Source organism: Lissotriton helveticus, chromosome 5_1 (assembly GCF_964261635.1).
Source record: "Lissotriton helveticus chromosome 5_1, aLisHel1.1, whole genome shotgun sequence".
Lineage (NCBI taxonomy): Eukaryota > Metazoa > Chordata > Amphibia > Caudata > Salamandridae > Lissotriton > Lissotriton helveticus.
The window spans coordinates 90,031,337-90,045,777 of record NC_136065.1 but is presented as its reverse complement, the minus strand read 5'-3'; the positions used below and the strand labels follow the sequence as shown (position 1 = coordinate 90,045,777).

Sequence of the window (14,441 nt, the reverse complement as noted above, 5' to 3'; positions counted from 1 at the left end):
ACGCATTACGGGGGTACCCTAGTCCACCAACACGGATAAAAATGGAGCTCTACGTAGAGGACATGCTCAAAACTATGTTGGGTGCAGAACATTTTTCCAACATGCTGGTTGTTGAGAGGGCACATCGCTCCCTTGCTCTGCGCCCTGTCCAGGGGGCACCCCCATGCCCGATAATTGCCAAACTTCTCAATTATTGCAACAGAGACGTGGCGCTCCGCCTTGCAAGGAAATCAAAACAAACAACATCTCAACTGGTGTAGTTAAGGAGGACGATTAGGTATGCAAGTCAAAAACTTTACACGAGAGAACAAACCAGGAGACTCTTGGTAGATTTTTAGGTCTCGGCCTGCAAAGCCTGCGCTTGCGCAGTCTCGCTGGCGAGAATTTATGTTTTTTAGTAGTGGGGCTTGAACCCGCCCCTCTTCTCCATTGGCTGTATTGACTGTATTTTTTCTTATGTGATTTCTCCCTTGTTCTCAAATATATGATGCTGTATACACATTAAAAAAATCTACCAAGTCTCCTGGTTTGTCCTCTCGTGTAAAGGTTTTGACTTGCATACCTAACCGTCCTCCTTAACTACACCAGTTGAGATATTGTTGTTTGTTTCATTTACCTACCCTGATCTCAACTCGGTCTACAGGTTACACTCCTGTTGTTTTAGACAAGATTGCAAGGGAATTGGACACCACCAAGTACCAGGGGATGGAGATCGCACTATTCCCGGATTTCAAGACAGCGGTGCAATAGGCTCGGCGGGAATTCCAACACGTCAAGAGAAAACTGAAAGCAATGAAAATACAATACGCCATGCTGTGCCCAGCGAGACTCAAAATACAACATGGTAGTAAGCCCAGAATCTTCACAACCCCCAAAGACGCTATGCAGTTTATAAACCAACTGGAGAGACAAGAAACGTCTAGAACGGCCGGTGACGACGCGGACAATGAAGATTAACATGCTAGATTACCTGCCTGTACAGACTGGTATTATTGCTCATAGTTTTTTTCTTTTCTGTATGTATGGTCATGGGTAATTCTGTAGCCTTAAGACAATGGAACTCCTATATAAGGAAATGCCACAGGATCCAGGGATGAGCTATTCAGTATAAGGCATAAGGTGCAGTGGGATGTTTATGTGACTAGGGTTACCTCGGATTGAACATACGACGGAACATTGGCAAAGCCATGCGGATGTAGGGCCACAAGATGGAGGTTTTGTGAATATTGATAAAACTGTTATCCCGCAGGTGACACAATGACACAACTCTTTTATGGACACTTGTGTATGGTTCAAGATGTTGTTCCAAGGCTGTTTGAAAAATGCGAAGTATCAACCACTTGGGGCTCGAGACATAAAATGCGGACGGGCTCCGGGTTGAGAGCCACAATGGATGTGATGATAGTTCAGATGCAAAGTTCACATATAGAGTTGACAATGTGATTATACAGGGTCTTATATTGTGTAAAGTTTACTAAAACACATGGTTATGGGATGAGCTGGGTGACAATCTAAGTGTTTGCCCTGACCCCACCTTACTACATCGATGGGGTCGGTGGGCGACTAGTGTCCTCCAAGAGGGTACGACCCACACAGTTCATGGTTGGGGCTCAGCATCGTGAGCGGATTAACCGCTCACAACGTGCAGGGGGGTATAAGTTGTTTTTAGTGTTCAATGTCTTGGGGATCCTTAGCATAATTGGGATGCTGATGTGGGAGGGGGGTTTCGTCTTGGGATTGTTCAGATATACGAGGGTGCAATGCAGAATACATGGACTGAGGACAGCATACATGAGTGAAGTACGATACAGTGTTTATAATGTATACATGGATATCATGTAGGAATTATGGGGATGGGGGATGGGGGATGGTAAACTAACCTGGGTAACGTGGAATGTCGGAGGTCTTAACAATCCGAAGAAGACAAGGCAAGTGCTAAAGTATCTGGACCGTCGCAATGTCCAAGTGGCGTTCTTGCAGGAAATTCACCTTACCAAACATACTGCAGCAGCGGTGGCCACTAGATGGGCAGGGATACGATTGACATCCTCCTACTCCTCGTATGCGAGAGGGGTTATGATTGAAATTTTTTTTTTAATCCAGTTTGTAAGTTTGCATGAAGATATAGATGATAACGGCCGATATATAATAGTGCAGGGGAAACTGTATGGTACGTTATTGACCATGATCAATATATATGAGCCTAATATAGACGTCCCTGGATTCTACGAGGAACTGTGGAGTAAAATACATAGGTTACCACCAGCTGCGATCATCTGTGGGGGTGATTTTAATGTTATACTAAACCCTGCATTGGATCGGCCCTCTAATGCAGACCTTGCATTGAGGAAAGCAGCACAGGCTGTTAAGAATGGCATGCAAGATTTGTTCCTAATAGACGTATGGAGGTTAAGACGCCCGGAGGTGAGGGAGGGCATGTGTTACTCTTACACTCATCAGTCATGGTCACGACTCGACTATTGGCTGACTACCAGTGATGTCAACTCCTGGATCACTAAGGTTACCCACTTGCCTTGCAAGCTTTCCAATCACTCACCGTTGCTACTTACAATGCTCATGCAAACATACACGCCACCACAGTTCCAATGGAAATTGCACTCCACAGCGCTGCATGATCAGGTTTTCCGGGAAGGGGTGCGGGAAGCCATAGAAAATTATTTTACTGAAAATGTTGGGTCAGTACAAAGTCTGGGCACATTATTGGAAGCATTCAAAGTAACGATATGTGGCGCGTGCATAGGCCTACAAGCTGGGGTACTTAAATCACTACGGGGATCCATAGCCAGGCTTGAACAAGAACTGGGACTCCTAGAACGACATTATGACAGCACATCGGATGATGCTACACTTGCTTCGATATGATCAAAGATCACTGAATATAATGATCTGGCAGACCTAGAGATGAAGCACATGTCGAGGCGCTGGAAAGCTAGATACTACGATGAGGGAGCCACCAGGATAACTGTGCCCAGGGCAAAAAACAATATTGTGCAATCGATTATAGAAGGTGATAACATCCATTGCGATACAACATGCTTTCTCGCATCGTTTGTACAATACTACAAATCCATGTATAGCAGTAGACAAACTGCTGGTGAAGATGACATACCACAATACTTGGAAGATATAGCATTGGTTTGGTTGTCGAAGGGGCAACAAGACTTTCTGATGCATTCACTGACGATTGACGAAATACGTGATGCTATAATTGCTCTGCCAAACGGCAAGCCTACAGGCACAGACAGACTCCCAGCGGAGTTTTATAAGGAATACATTGACATACTAGTGCTGCACCTTCATGCTATGTTTGAAGAAGCTTACGAGCAACAGCGGCTTCCAGATTCGCTTCGTGAGGCGAAGATTATAGCCTTATTGAAGCCAGGAAAAGCGCCTGATAAATGTGAATCTTACAGGCCGTTGTCACTAATGTATACCGATGTTAAGATTTTAGCCAAAGTGCTAGCAACCAGGCTGAAATTACTGTTTCCTGTCATGGTCTTACCTGACCAGTCAGGCTCCACGGCGCATGATTTAAGGACGCTCTTTGCAATAATGCATCTACTGGAGCCCACACTACCTGCAGCGGCGGTCTTACTGGACATTGCTAAGGCCTTTGATTCAATATCATGGCGATACATGTTCGCAGTGTTGCATAGTATGGGAGTGCCATACATTTACACCAATTGGATCAAGATGTTATACACGGATCCAGTGGCCCGTGTGCGTATCAACGGGCGGACATCCAACACATTTCATATTCGGCGCGGAACGAGACAAGGCTGTCCGCTCTTGCCGTTATAGTTTGCAGTTGTGTTGGAGCTGCTAGCTTGTATACTGAGGCAGCGACATGCGAAGGCCGCACTGTGGTTCCTCCAGAGGCCATTGGTGGTATCCATGTACGCAGACGACATGGTCTTGTATGTGCGCGAGCCGGCGATATACCTGGAACGACTTGTTAGAGAATATATTCGATTCGAGAGGCACTCGGGCCTTGGAATTAATTGGAGTAAATCAGTTGTGCTATCTTTGACGGAGAGCACAATGCAAGTTGAGTTAGGTTACCCGTTAAAATGGAGTATAGACTATTACTTGGGTGTTTGGATACATAAAGACCCACAGATCATTATACGCATAAATTATGGCACAGCAATATCTCAGCTGGAGGAACAAGTATCCAGATGGAACTGGCTACCATTAACGTTTGCAGATAGGGTAGCTCTGATTAAAATGGTGGTCCTGCCAACATGTTTATATTTGATGGCCACTATTCCCATTAAGTTAACACACCAATTTTTTACTACATTACACACACTGCTGATTACGCTAACATGGGGAGGTAAAAAACCACGAGTCAAATGGGAGACATTGCCTCTGCCGTATGAGATGGGTGGATTTACAGTGCCAGACATGCAGTTATATTATCTGTGCGCGCAAGCACAATATGCCTTTTAATGGTTAAATGCGCCGCCATATACACCACGTGTTGCGGTGGAAGCCGGGGCGGTTCACCCTGTACCACTCAAAGCCGATTGTTAACAATACCACTGTCTTGGAAAAGGATGAAGTAGATACGGTGCAATGCACATCTCATGCGTGGCATGAATTGGGGAAACACGCGCAGAGGCTACCATTGTAAGTGCCGGCGATGCCACTGGTTCATCATATGGCGATATCCGTGACGAGTGAAACGGGTTCCCTAAATGCAATGCCTAAGGCAGGAGCACACACTATGGGCGACATATATGTTAGATTGATCCATGGGGACATGAATATTACTTTTGCCCTTATTGCCCTTTTAATAGTTTGCAGACCAGTATTATTAATCTCATTACAATTGGTGATTTTTGTTGTAAAGATGCATATACAGGCCACATGCACCCCAGCACACTACCCACATGCATCCCACCAACACACACCTTATAACAAAACACCACTACATTCCACACCATGCCACTGCCCCAACGTCACTGCACTAGACACCAAGTTTACAGTACAGAGCACAGCAGCTTCACTGCTCTACAACATACCTTAAAAACATTGCTAAAGCCAATAGCTCTGGCTAAGCACTTATAAGGACCCAAAGGCGACACCTATTGGCTATGGCAATGCTTGTTTAATTCTGCAGAGCCTTTATCATATGTTACATGATGTTTGGTGTATGATTCACATTACAAACATTGTCAGCCCTAGAGATACTAGTTGTGAAGCTTATGGTTGTTGTGGCAACATGTGGAGGGTCATTGTGAAGAATTTTCTTTTGGAACGTTGGCGTTTAAACTGTAGATGAAAGATGAGGGGTGGACTCTGCACATTGGGGTTGGCTGACATTGATACGTTAATAAATCTACATGAAAGTAGCCTTTTCCAGTCACTGGAATTACAACCTCCCCCCAACCCCCCAATAGACACCCCCAAATGGAGCGTTTTATTATTTAAAAGAGCCTCTCCCTGTGCTCCTGGTCACATTGTTATCAGTGTGAGGGGGGTAGGGAGGGAGGATGAGGGGCTGGAGCTCCCTGCAGCTCTCACACCAGCAGCATCACCGCTTCGTACTTGGGATAGAAGAACGGGAAGAGCCTCTCTGTGAAGGGGGTCTGCGGGAAGGAGTAGAGAAGCTCCATGGAGTCAGCATTGTACAGGGACAGCCGCCAGGGGAGGTGTGAGCGAAGTACTGACCATCATATACCCTCTGCACACCCCAAACTCCCCCCTCGGGTGACCATGTGATGTCTCCATTCCTGTTCACAGACTCTGCTGCGACCCCCATAATCCACCATCCCCCCTTCTGCAGCAGCTGCACCTCCCAGTAATGTCTGCCGGAGGTGAACCCCTCACTTCCCAGCACACACTTGTCGGAGGAGGTGAATCTCTTGGGGTTGTTCGGCAGGTCCTTCCATGTGCCTGTGTACGAGTCTCTCACACACCTCCCCTCTTCAGACAGGAGGAGTAGAGGATGAGCTGTGTCTGGATCCAGAGTCACCATCACTGCAGAGAAGAGATTCACAATTAGAGATTTATTATTGACACAAATAAAGGCTGTAATCACTGCTTTTGTTTTACATATGATTAATTTACAACACATCTGGAAGGAGCACGCTGTGCTAGAGAGCGCAGCACTAGACCGCTCACTACACTACAGCGTACACCAGCATACTATACTGGTCAGTACTATATATAAGATAGTACAGAGCAAGAGAACTACTCGAAAACATAGAGTACTAGTCAGTACACTACATTAGATGGTACAGAGTAAGAGAACTACCAGAAGGTATACTGTACAAGTCAGTACACCGCCTTAGATGCTACAAAGTAACATAGACCCTCGAAGCCGCACTGTACAAGTCAGTATATTGCTTAGAAGGTACAGAGTAACAGAGCTACTAGACGTGTGATGCAGGGGTGTGGACATTTTTTAATAATCTACTCGTCCATGGGACAAAATGCAAAATAAACCTACATGTCCTGTAAGACAATCAACTTGTCCCACCTATTCTCAAATCAATTACGTGGGATGACACAGAGCCATTAATGGATCTTTGTTTTAATAAAACAGGACCAGTGATTTATCAATGATTTGCAAAACTGTTGGAAGGATCTTGAATAGCTGACTTTAGGTATGGTAGTTTGGATATACTGGTCCAACAATAAGCTGCAGCATATTTGCACATCGATCCATGTTGGTTGTACGTGGAAATACCTACTGCAGAAACATCATGCTGCCAAATATTGAGAAACAAAATATACGGTCTGCAGTTAAGAATAGTAAATCTTTACTGACCAATAACCTTCTCAAAATGTTGGCCCTCAATATTTTGTATATAATATTCTGGTAGCACGATATTCTAAAGTCAAAAATAAGGTAGAGTACCTCAGGGTTGCAGTAAAAAAGAAATAGATGAGAAATTCTGTGCAGTTGAGGAGGTGCTGCCTGTCATGAGATGTCTGGCCTGCTTCCAGCCTAATTGGTTCTTCCCCTTTCATCATGCCAAACTGACATACTCACTGCACATACACACAACCCAAGTACAATGACACACCCTCCCGGGACAAAAAAACAAACACCCACTGCACACTCAACCACCATTGCACAGACACTTAGCTAAGCTATAGATGCATAGACTCATACATCACTTAATGGACAAACACACAAACACATGCAGGACCACACCCCTAGACTTACCCCCGCGCAGACATAAACACACCCACTATAGATCGACCCAAGCGCTCTTTATATACAAGCTGTACCTGACAGGAATGGTTTGCATAACATGTGCCTAATTTGGCACTGACTGGAGCAGAGATACTGCCAGCACAGATATCCACGAATTTCCAGAAAGGATGGAAGAAGCCACTAATGTTCTCTTCTTAGGTAGGACGTTCTACAAATGTATTAAAAATACAAATGTATGTTGCAGAAGGGGAAGAGTTTGTAGGAAGTTTAGGATTAGGTGGCAGTGATGTCCAGCATAGGTCCATGAGGGCAGGTCAGAATAGAATCCATGGCCAGACTTTCAAAATGACCACTTACTATTCAAATTCGTTCTGAGATTAAGTTCGTATCTGTTTATTTTATGTGATGATCCTGAAAATCTAGTATGCGTTTGGCCGTCCTTGGCACACGTTTAGTCTCTTTGGCTGTTTAAGGCTCTCTTGTTCGCCAATGCTTGCTTCACCTTCGGTTCACAAATAGCACAGCTTTTCAGTTTGTTAGGCTCAGAGTGCAGATGTGCACAACATTTTCTTGTGAATTAATATTTTCTGAGGTGTGAGAAGAGGGTGCTTCAAAGTTGGAATCCCCTGGGAAGTTTGTGCACACTCACAAAATAATGCATTTGGAAGTTTTCACAAATCTTGCCACAGCCTATTCGCATCACGGACATGGGCAAATATTTGCTCATATCAAATTTCGGACAAAATCTGTGTCCAGGGTGGAAGTGGGAAGAAAACACCACCTAATTTGTTAGGATTGCAGGGAAAGGTCGCACTGCTTGCTTTGTAGTTCCTTTTCCAGAGAGCATGGAGAAAAATGGAGACAGTATTACCTTTGGGCAAAGTACGGGTTGACTAAAAAGTATGTGGTTTTCACTCTAATTCTCATTAAATGATACAGTTTCAATCAATAAATCCCCTGTAGAGTGCAGCTATGTGTTTTGTTTGAGCTTAAAAATGGCAGGAGTGCAGGTTGAAGCACTATATTAAAGATCACTGCTTCTTTTTAAAAAGGTATTCTTTCAGATCATTGAGGATCCATACTATTCAGATCTGAAAAGAATATCCTGCCCAGACCCTTATGATGGCAAAGTATTTTTGAGAATTATATTGAACATATTCCTACATTGGTTAATTGCAGATTATATTAATTCCTAATATTAGGCATTGGTTCCTCAGACAGACAGACTCACGTTCCTTGTCCCTGTAGGCTAGGTTGTCTATTTCAGGTGATTCGCTGCAGTTCTCATTTCTCAAAAGGATTAATTTCTGATGTGCATTTCTTTACATGTCTGTTATTTATTTACTCACAAAAAATGTCACTTGAGGTGGCCAACATTTGGCAGCAGAATGTCACTTGTTTTAAGTACACTGCCACCACGGAAATATCACCCATAAGCAATGAAAAATCGGCTACGAGTACCACATCACACAAAGACCTTTAAAATGATGGGCTAAGTGTGTAGCGAAAAGAGCCAAAAGCATAACTCTTAAATTTTACACATAAGACTAATAAAAACATAAAATAAAAATACCCTGAAATGCCTAAGCAGACTGACAACTTGTCAGTGCCTCTCCCGAACAAAAGCTCACCTTTCAGAATCTGAATAACAAGGTCTGGGCCCGGAGAGCAGCAAATCAGGGTCTCTTGGTTCGGAACTTGATGCACCATCCAACTCCACTGCTCTCTTTAGCACAGCTACAGCCGACTACTCCAACCCCTGCACAGCCACCATGGTGAGGAGAATCTGAGCCAAAGGGACCCCGCACGCCAGATGAGACGGTCCTTTCCAGTGCCACCCATGCAGGAAGGCTTCCTGGCGCAACAGCAAAAAATGTTTGTAAATGCAAACTCGCTAACCTGCACCCGCAATCTCCACCACACTTTCGATTTCTTTGAACAGCCGCACCACAGGAGCAAGTGAAAACGGACAACAAAACAGACGGAAGAAAGGAGTTACCATGCCTCAGCGGACTTTGTATTGCGTTCTTATTATAATCTAAAGCAAGAAAAAATGACTTTACTATGGAGTTCCTTCGTGTGTTATTGGGTCAATTAGTGAGGGAAAAAAATGTATACTGGCAGAGTCTACGCCCGCTATCAAAGACCCCAGTCCTTGCTGATCCCGGTTTCATTCTCTTTCTGCCGCCTCTATCCCCTACTTCATAAGCTTGCGGAGCAAAAGTGTCCAGTTTTCAGCACTAGCCACACAGGCCTTAGCTGCTAGTAAAACACAAAACACGTGTTGTTAAAATACTAGCCTGCAAGGAAAATAAATTGTGCATTCATTCTGTATTCGGCATCCTGTGCCATCACGAATACTAAGGCATTAGTAAACTAAGCGAGAGAGAGTTGTCGACCTCTCATAGGCAGACCTTTGTTTTTGTGCCCACAAGAGCTATGCATGCGTGCTGAAGCCACAACCAGAAGCCAAGGGAAGTTGCATCTGAGAGAACACTACCAGCCACTCCCTGAGCCGATAGCTGGAGGGGCGGGGCCAAGTAGGGACGTCTCCATTTCTTTTGATTTAATGTCTAGTTGTCCGTGGGACAAAATAGACATTAAATATTCTTGCCCCTGACAGAAATCAACTTGTCTCGGGCGCCGGGCGATATGAATTCCCCTCCCCTGGTGACGTGCCAGTCAGTTCACTCCATTAGATGGCACAGAGCAACTGAGCAATTAGAAGGTATACTGTACTAGTCGGTACACTGCATTAGATGGCACAGAGCAACAGAGAAATTAGAAGGTATACTGTACTAGTCGGTACACTGCATTCAATGGATTAGAGTAGCATAGCTACTCCAAGGTATACTGTACTCCTCAGTACACAGCAAATAAACTACTAGAAGGTATACAGCACTAGTTAGTACACTGCACTAGATGGCACAGAGTGACAGAACTACTCCAAGGTATAAATGACTAGACTAGGCATTGAATGGTTCATAGTAAGAGAACGCCATGTTATATCATACATAATCATGCAACAGAGACTAGACCATAGAGATTTATCCATGGAAGAAAAGACCCTGAGACTGTGTTCGAATCGCTCACAGCGTAGAGCGAGAGTCCTACATCCCTATGCGCCCGAAATTCCGGATGGCTACAGCGTTACCCCACAGTGGCGATTGGATGCCCCTACAGGACTGGGAACAGGCGGGGATCCAAGTAATTGGGGATTTATATGAGAATGGCAGATAGATAGATCTTTATTGTTTGATTAATTAAAATCTTTACAAAAACGCAAATTCATACAATACTCCATACAATACTCCATTATATACATTTGAATGACAATACCTCCTTAAAAATACATTTTAAATAGCAGTAAGTCTTTTAAAAATTGTATAGGTCCTTATTAAAAACTGCTTACAATAAAAAAAAAGTCATATGTTAAGGCTTGAAGGAAGATATAATCATTATTAGTTTCCAATTTCATGCTTTTCTAATTTTTTCCATACTTTTGTTAAAAAGTTTGTCAAAGCAGAGTTAATGAGTACATCATCTGAACAAAGACATCTGATCAAAGCCTGTCTACATGTCCTTATCCCTCTTTCATTAAAAAGTCTTTTTAGTATTGTTAATCTTTCATTTTTTAGTTCTGGACAGAGACAAAAGAGATGGATAATATTTTCCTCTCCAGATTTACATAGCCTACACAATATGTTGTTTTCAAGCTTTTTCCAAGGTGGTGCATGGGATTCGCCTGGCCATATTCCAAATAGTGCTTAATGAAAATCTGTTTACTTTTCAATGACCATGCCGTGTCCAAATATTGCTGTACCCTCTTTTTTGTGTAGCCATCCATTATGGACCATGCATGTTTCCTTTTGACTAAAGTAGCCTTGTCACTTATCAATGATAGATAATCTGTTTTATTAACAACTTTTTTAAATGATTCCTGGGTTATGGTGGAGGCCCAAATCTCCCTAACCTCAAATTCATCCAGAGCCATGTCCAGATATCTCCAGGCAGATGATTTATTGTTACCTTCAATTTCTTTCCACAATAGCTGCGACATTAAGTTCTCCTCATCATTTTTCACTCTATTCCATACTTTGATTACATGACCCTTTCGTGCGTACATCTGATTATTCAGACCGAATTCCAGCCTAACTTGGGCTTGTGACGCGTTTTAGGAAGGTGGAAAAGAGATCTAAAAGTTTTCGCGATAGCATTGTTAACGATATCTGCATCTTTTCCGTTTAAGGCCTCACTGCCATAGGTTAAGGAGGGTAGTAATTTGGCAGATATCTCTTTAGGGAGAGGTTGATAAGTTAGGTCACTCGATGATTTTTGAATAATCCTAAATGCAGCTGTTAAAGCATTTGCTTTCCTGTTAATATCAAGTTTCTGAGGGGTAAAATTGCCATTGTCATTAAATATGACTCCCAGATATCTATAGGTTTCAACTTGTTCCAAGTTCTCCTTACCCAGAAACCATTTGGAATTATATTTCCGTCTCGAGTTTTTTGTGATGACCATAACTTTAGATTTAGTTTAATTTATTACCATCCTATTTCCTGTGGCGTACTCCAATGTGCGTGATATTAAACGTTGTAAGCCCACTTTTGTATTGCTTAAAATAATGACATCATCTGCATTGAGTAGATTTGATATGTGTTTATCGGCAAGCTTAGGTGGGTGAGCATTTATGTCATTCAAGGCCTCCGTCAAACCAGCTAAAAACAGGTTAAATAATAAAGGAGCCAATACACACCCTTGCTTCAGTCCGCCTGTCGTTGGTATTTCATTGGTAAGTGACCGACCATTCGCGATACGTACTCTGACCCAAGTGTGTATATGCAGGAGACGAATCAGATGTAATAACAAAGGTGGAATCCCTTGTGTACGTAATTTTTCCCACAAACTTTCTCTATCCACACAATCAAACGCTGATTTAAAATCAACAAAACATAAATACAAAGATTGTTTTCTTTTAAATTGCCTTGTCGATTAAAACAGATAGAGCTAAGATGTTGGTAGATGTTCCTAGGCCTTTAATGAAGCCGGTTTGGTTAGGCAGGAGAATGTAATTGTCCTTTGCACAGTCAGATAAAATCCCTGCAAACAGTTTTGCATCAGTGTCCTGTAAGGTTATTAATCCATAGTTCTCAGGCAGGGCCCAATCTTCTTTTTTGAGGATGGGGGATATTAGGGACCCTCTCCAGGATTCAGGTATCACCCCTAACCGGACTACTTCTTTGAAAACTTTGGTGAGATGTTCTACCCATATATCTGGATCCTCCTTATACAGGGCAAAGGGAATATTGTTCGGACCTGGTGCTCCATCTTTTTGTTTTTTTATTAGCTTGGCAACTTGAGAATGGGGAGTTGCTACCCTACCAAGCCTGCAAGAGAGGTACGATTTGCCCGGTGGAGGATTCTTAATACACGCCGGGCTGGTTCATGCATTACGGGTACAGTGGAGGGAAGGGCTCATCGAGCCTAAAAAGACAAAGGCATGCCAATATGTAATGATGGCGGCAGGGACTTTTAAAGCGGTCACATGTCTATACTCTAGAATGCTGAATGAAGGGCTGGCACCATTAGATACATTGAAAATCAAATGGGAAATGGGCATCGGGAAACCAATACCGGAGAATGCATGGTAACAGAATACGTAGAGATTGGAAAAGCACGAGGAATGCAAGGTTTCAACTGATACAGTTCTATATCCTGCACAGGGCATGCCTAAAACCGGGTAGGATTAAGAAGTATTTTAAAGTGGAGGAAGCAGTGTGCACCCGATTGCCGAGCGAAGGGGTGGAGCTGGAACATATGCTATGGGAGTGCCCTAAGTTAGGGGACTACTGGGAAGAAGTGGGAGACACGCTGGCTCTGACCACGGAGCGACACTTATCTTTTGATATCGCAACATGCATACTACACTGGTTCCCTCACATGCCCAAGACTGAGATGACTAGCAAATTTGTAGATATGGGGCTACTATTAGCGAAAAGGGAAATCACCAGGCATTGGAAATCGAAAGACGGACCAAATAGCGAGAGATGGAAGGCTGAGTTCTTAAAGTGGGCAAGCAATGAGAGTGTCCTTAGATATCAGCAGGCGCGCCGTCTCAATGAAAAAGCCCTAGATTCAGCAAGTGCATGGGAGACATTAGTACAATCCTTATTGGATTACCAAGCGGAGGAAGAGTAGGCGAAGCGAACTGGGTACCATAAAGTCCTCTTGCAGTCACAGGTACACTACGGACTGCGGTTAGGAGTAGTTCCATCACGACAAGAATATGAGACAGATGCCACAGGAACACACACCGGTGAGGTGGGAGCCTCATTCGGTTCAGGGGAGGTGTTTCAATTAGGATTTGGAAATTAAGACATATATTATGATTATGCCTAATTTGTCAATGTATCATTATATCGTTTTCGTATATCTTGGGTAGTTTTACAAGCAATAAATAGGGGGAGAGATATTAGGATGCTTGACATAAGTTGATGCTGAATGGTTGTGACTAGTGCATTTTTGCACATCTGAAACCAATAAAATATGTTTTCAAAAAGAAAGAAATGGTACAGAGTAAGAGAGCTACTAGAAGGTAGGTGCAGGTTAGGGGTGGGCGGAATTTGCGTAGTCTCACTACACAAAATTCCGCAAAACGGCAAAAACCTCCGCTAGCACGCGGAATTTTGCGAGTTCGCAGAATACATTTTTGTGACGGGAGCATCGTGCCAGAACGAATCCTGCCCAGCATATATTTATCCAAGAAGATGCCACCGGCGTTTTGTGCAATACCTCTACTCAACTGGAGTACTACTGGCTAATCAGTAAGTGCTACCTCGTTGGGTAAATGTATAGTGCCTTTCCTACACTACAGCTGCGGGCCAGAAGAGTTGTCTCCAGTGACCATGTGTGTCTGTAACTTTGCCACCGCGCCACAAGGCGCGAGGGTCTCTTGAGTGAGCTGTCCATCATAGTGGGGAAAGGGCGGGAAGACGTTGCATAACAGTAGTGTGTGTGACTGTGGGGTGGGGCTTCTATGCAAGTTCACAAGCCTCTTGCTTATAAAGGGTCAGAGACCGATAACAGCAGCAGATGAGGAGAAATAACCTCCTGGTCACATGAACTACACGGGGATTGCGCTCGAGAAACTCATGGATGCAAAGACTTCCATCAAGGATTACAGCTAATTGTTGACTGTAGATATGGGGAGAAAGCACCCCTCCCTAGCCTCGACCGTGCTCACCAA

General features: G+C 43.6%; 1 protein-coding gene across 2 annotated transcripts in view; it reads right to left on the bottom strand.

Annotated features, from left to right (window-relative positions):
• Positions 1–5,114: 5,114 nt before the first annotated feature.
• The window catches only part of LOC144754194 (E3 ubiquitin-protein ligase TRIM39-like), an 85,601-nt gene continuing 76,274 nt past the window's right edge, over positions 5,115–14,441 (bottom strand). The window contains exons 6-7 of one of the 2 annotated variants that reach the window (XM_078641779.1): positions 8,824–9,047; positions 5,872–6,006 (exon numbers count right to left, since the gene is read on the bottom strand). In XM_078641779.1, coding sequence (XP_078497905.1) covers positions 8,869–9,047 — 179 coding nt within the window. In that variant the 3' untranslated portion in view covers positions 5,872–6,006; positions 8,824–8,868. Of the gene's footprint in view, positions 6,007–8,823; positions 9,048–14,441 lie in introns of both variants that reach the window. The other variant, XM_078641778.1, reaches the window with a different exon arrangement.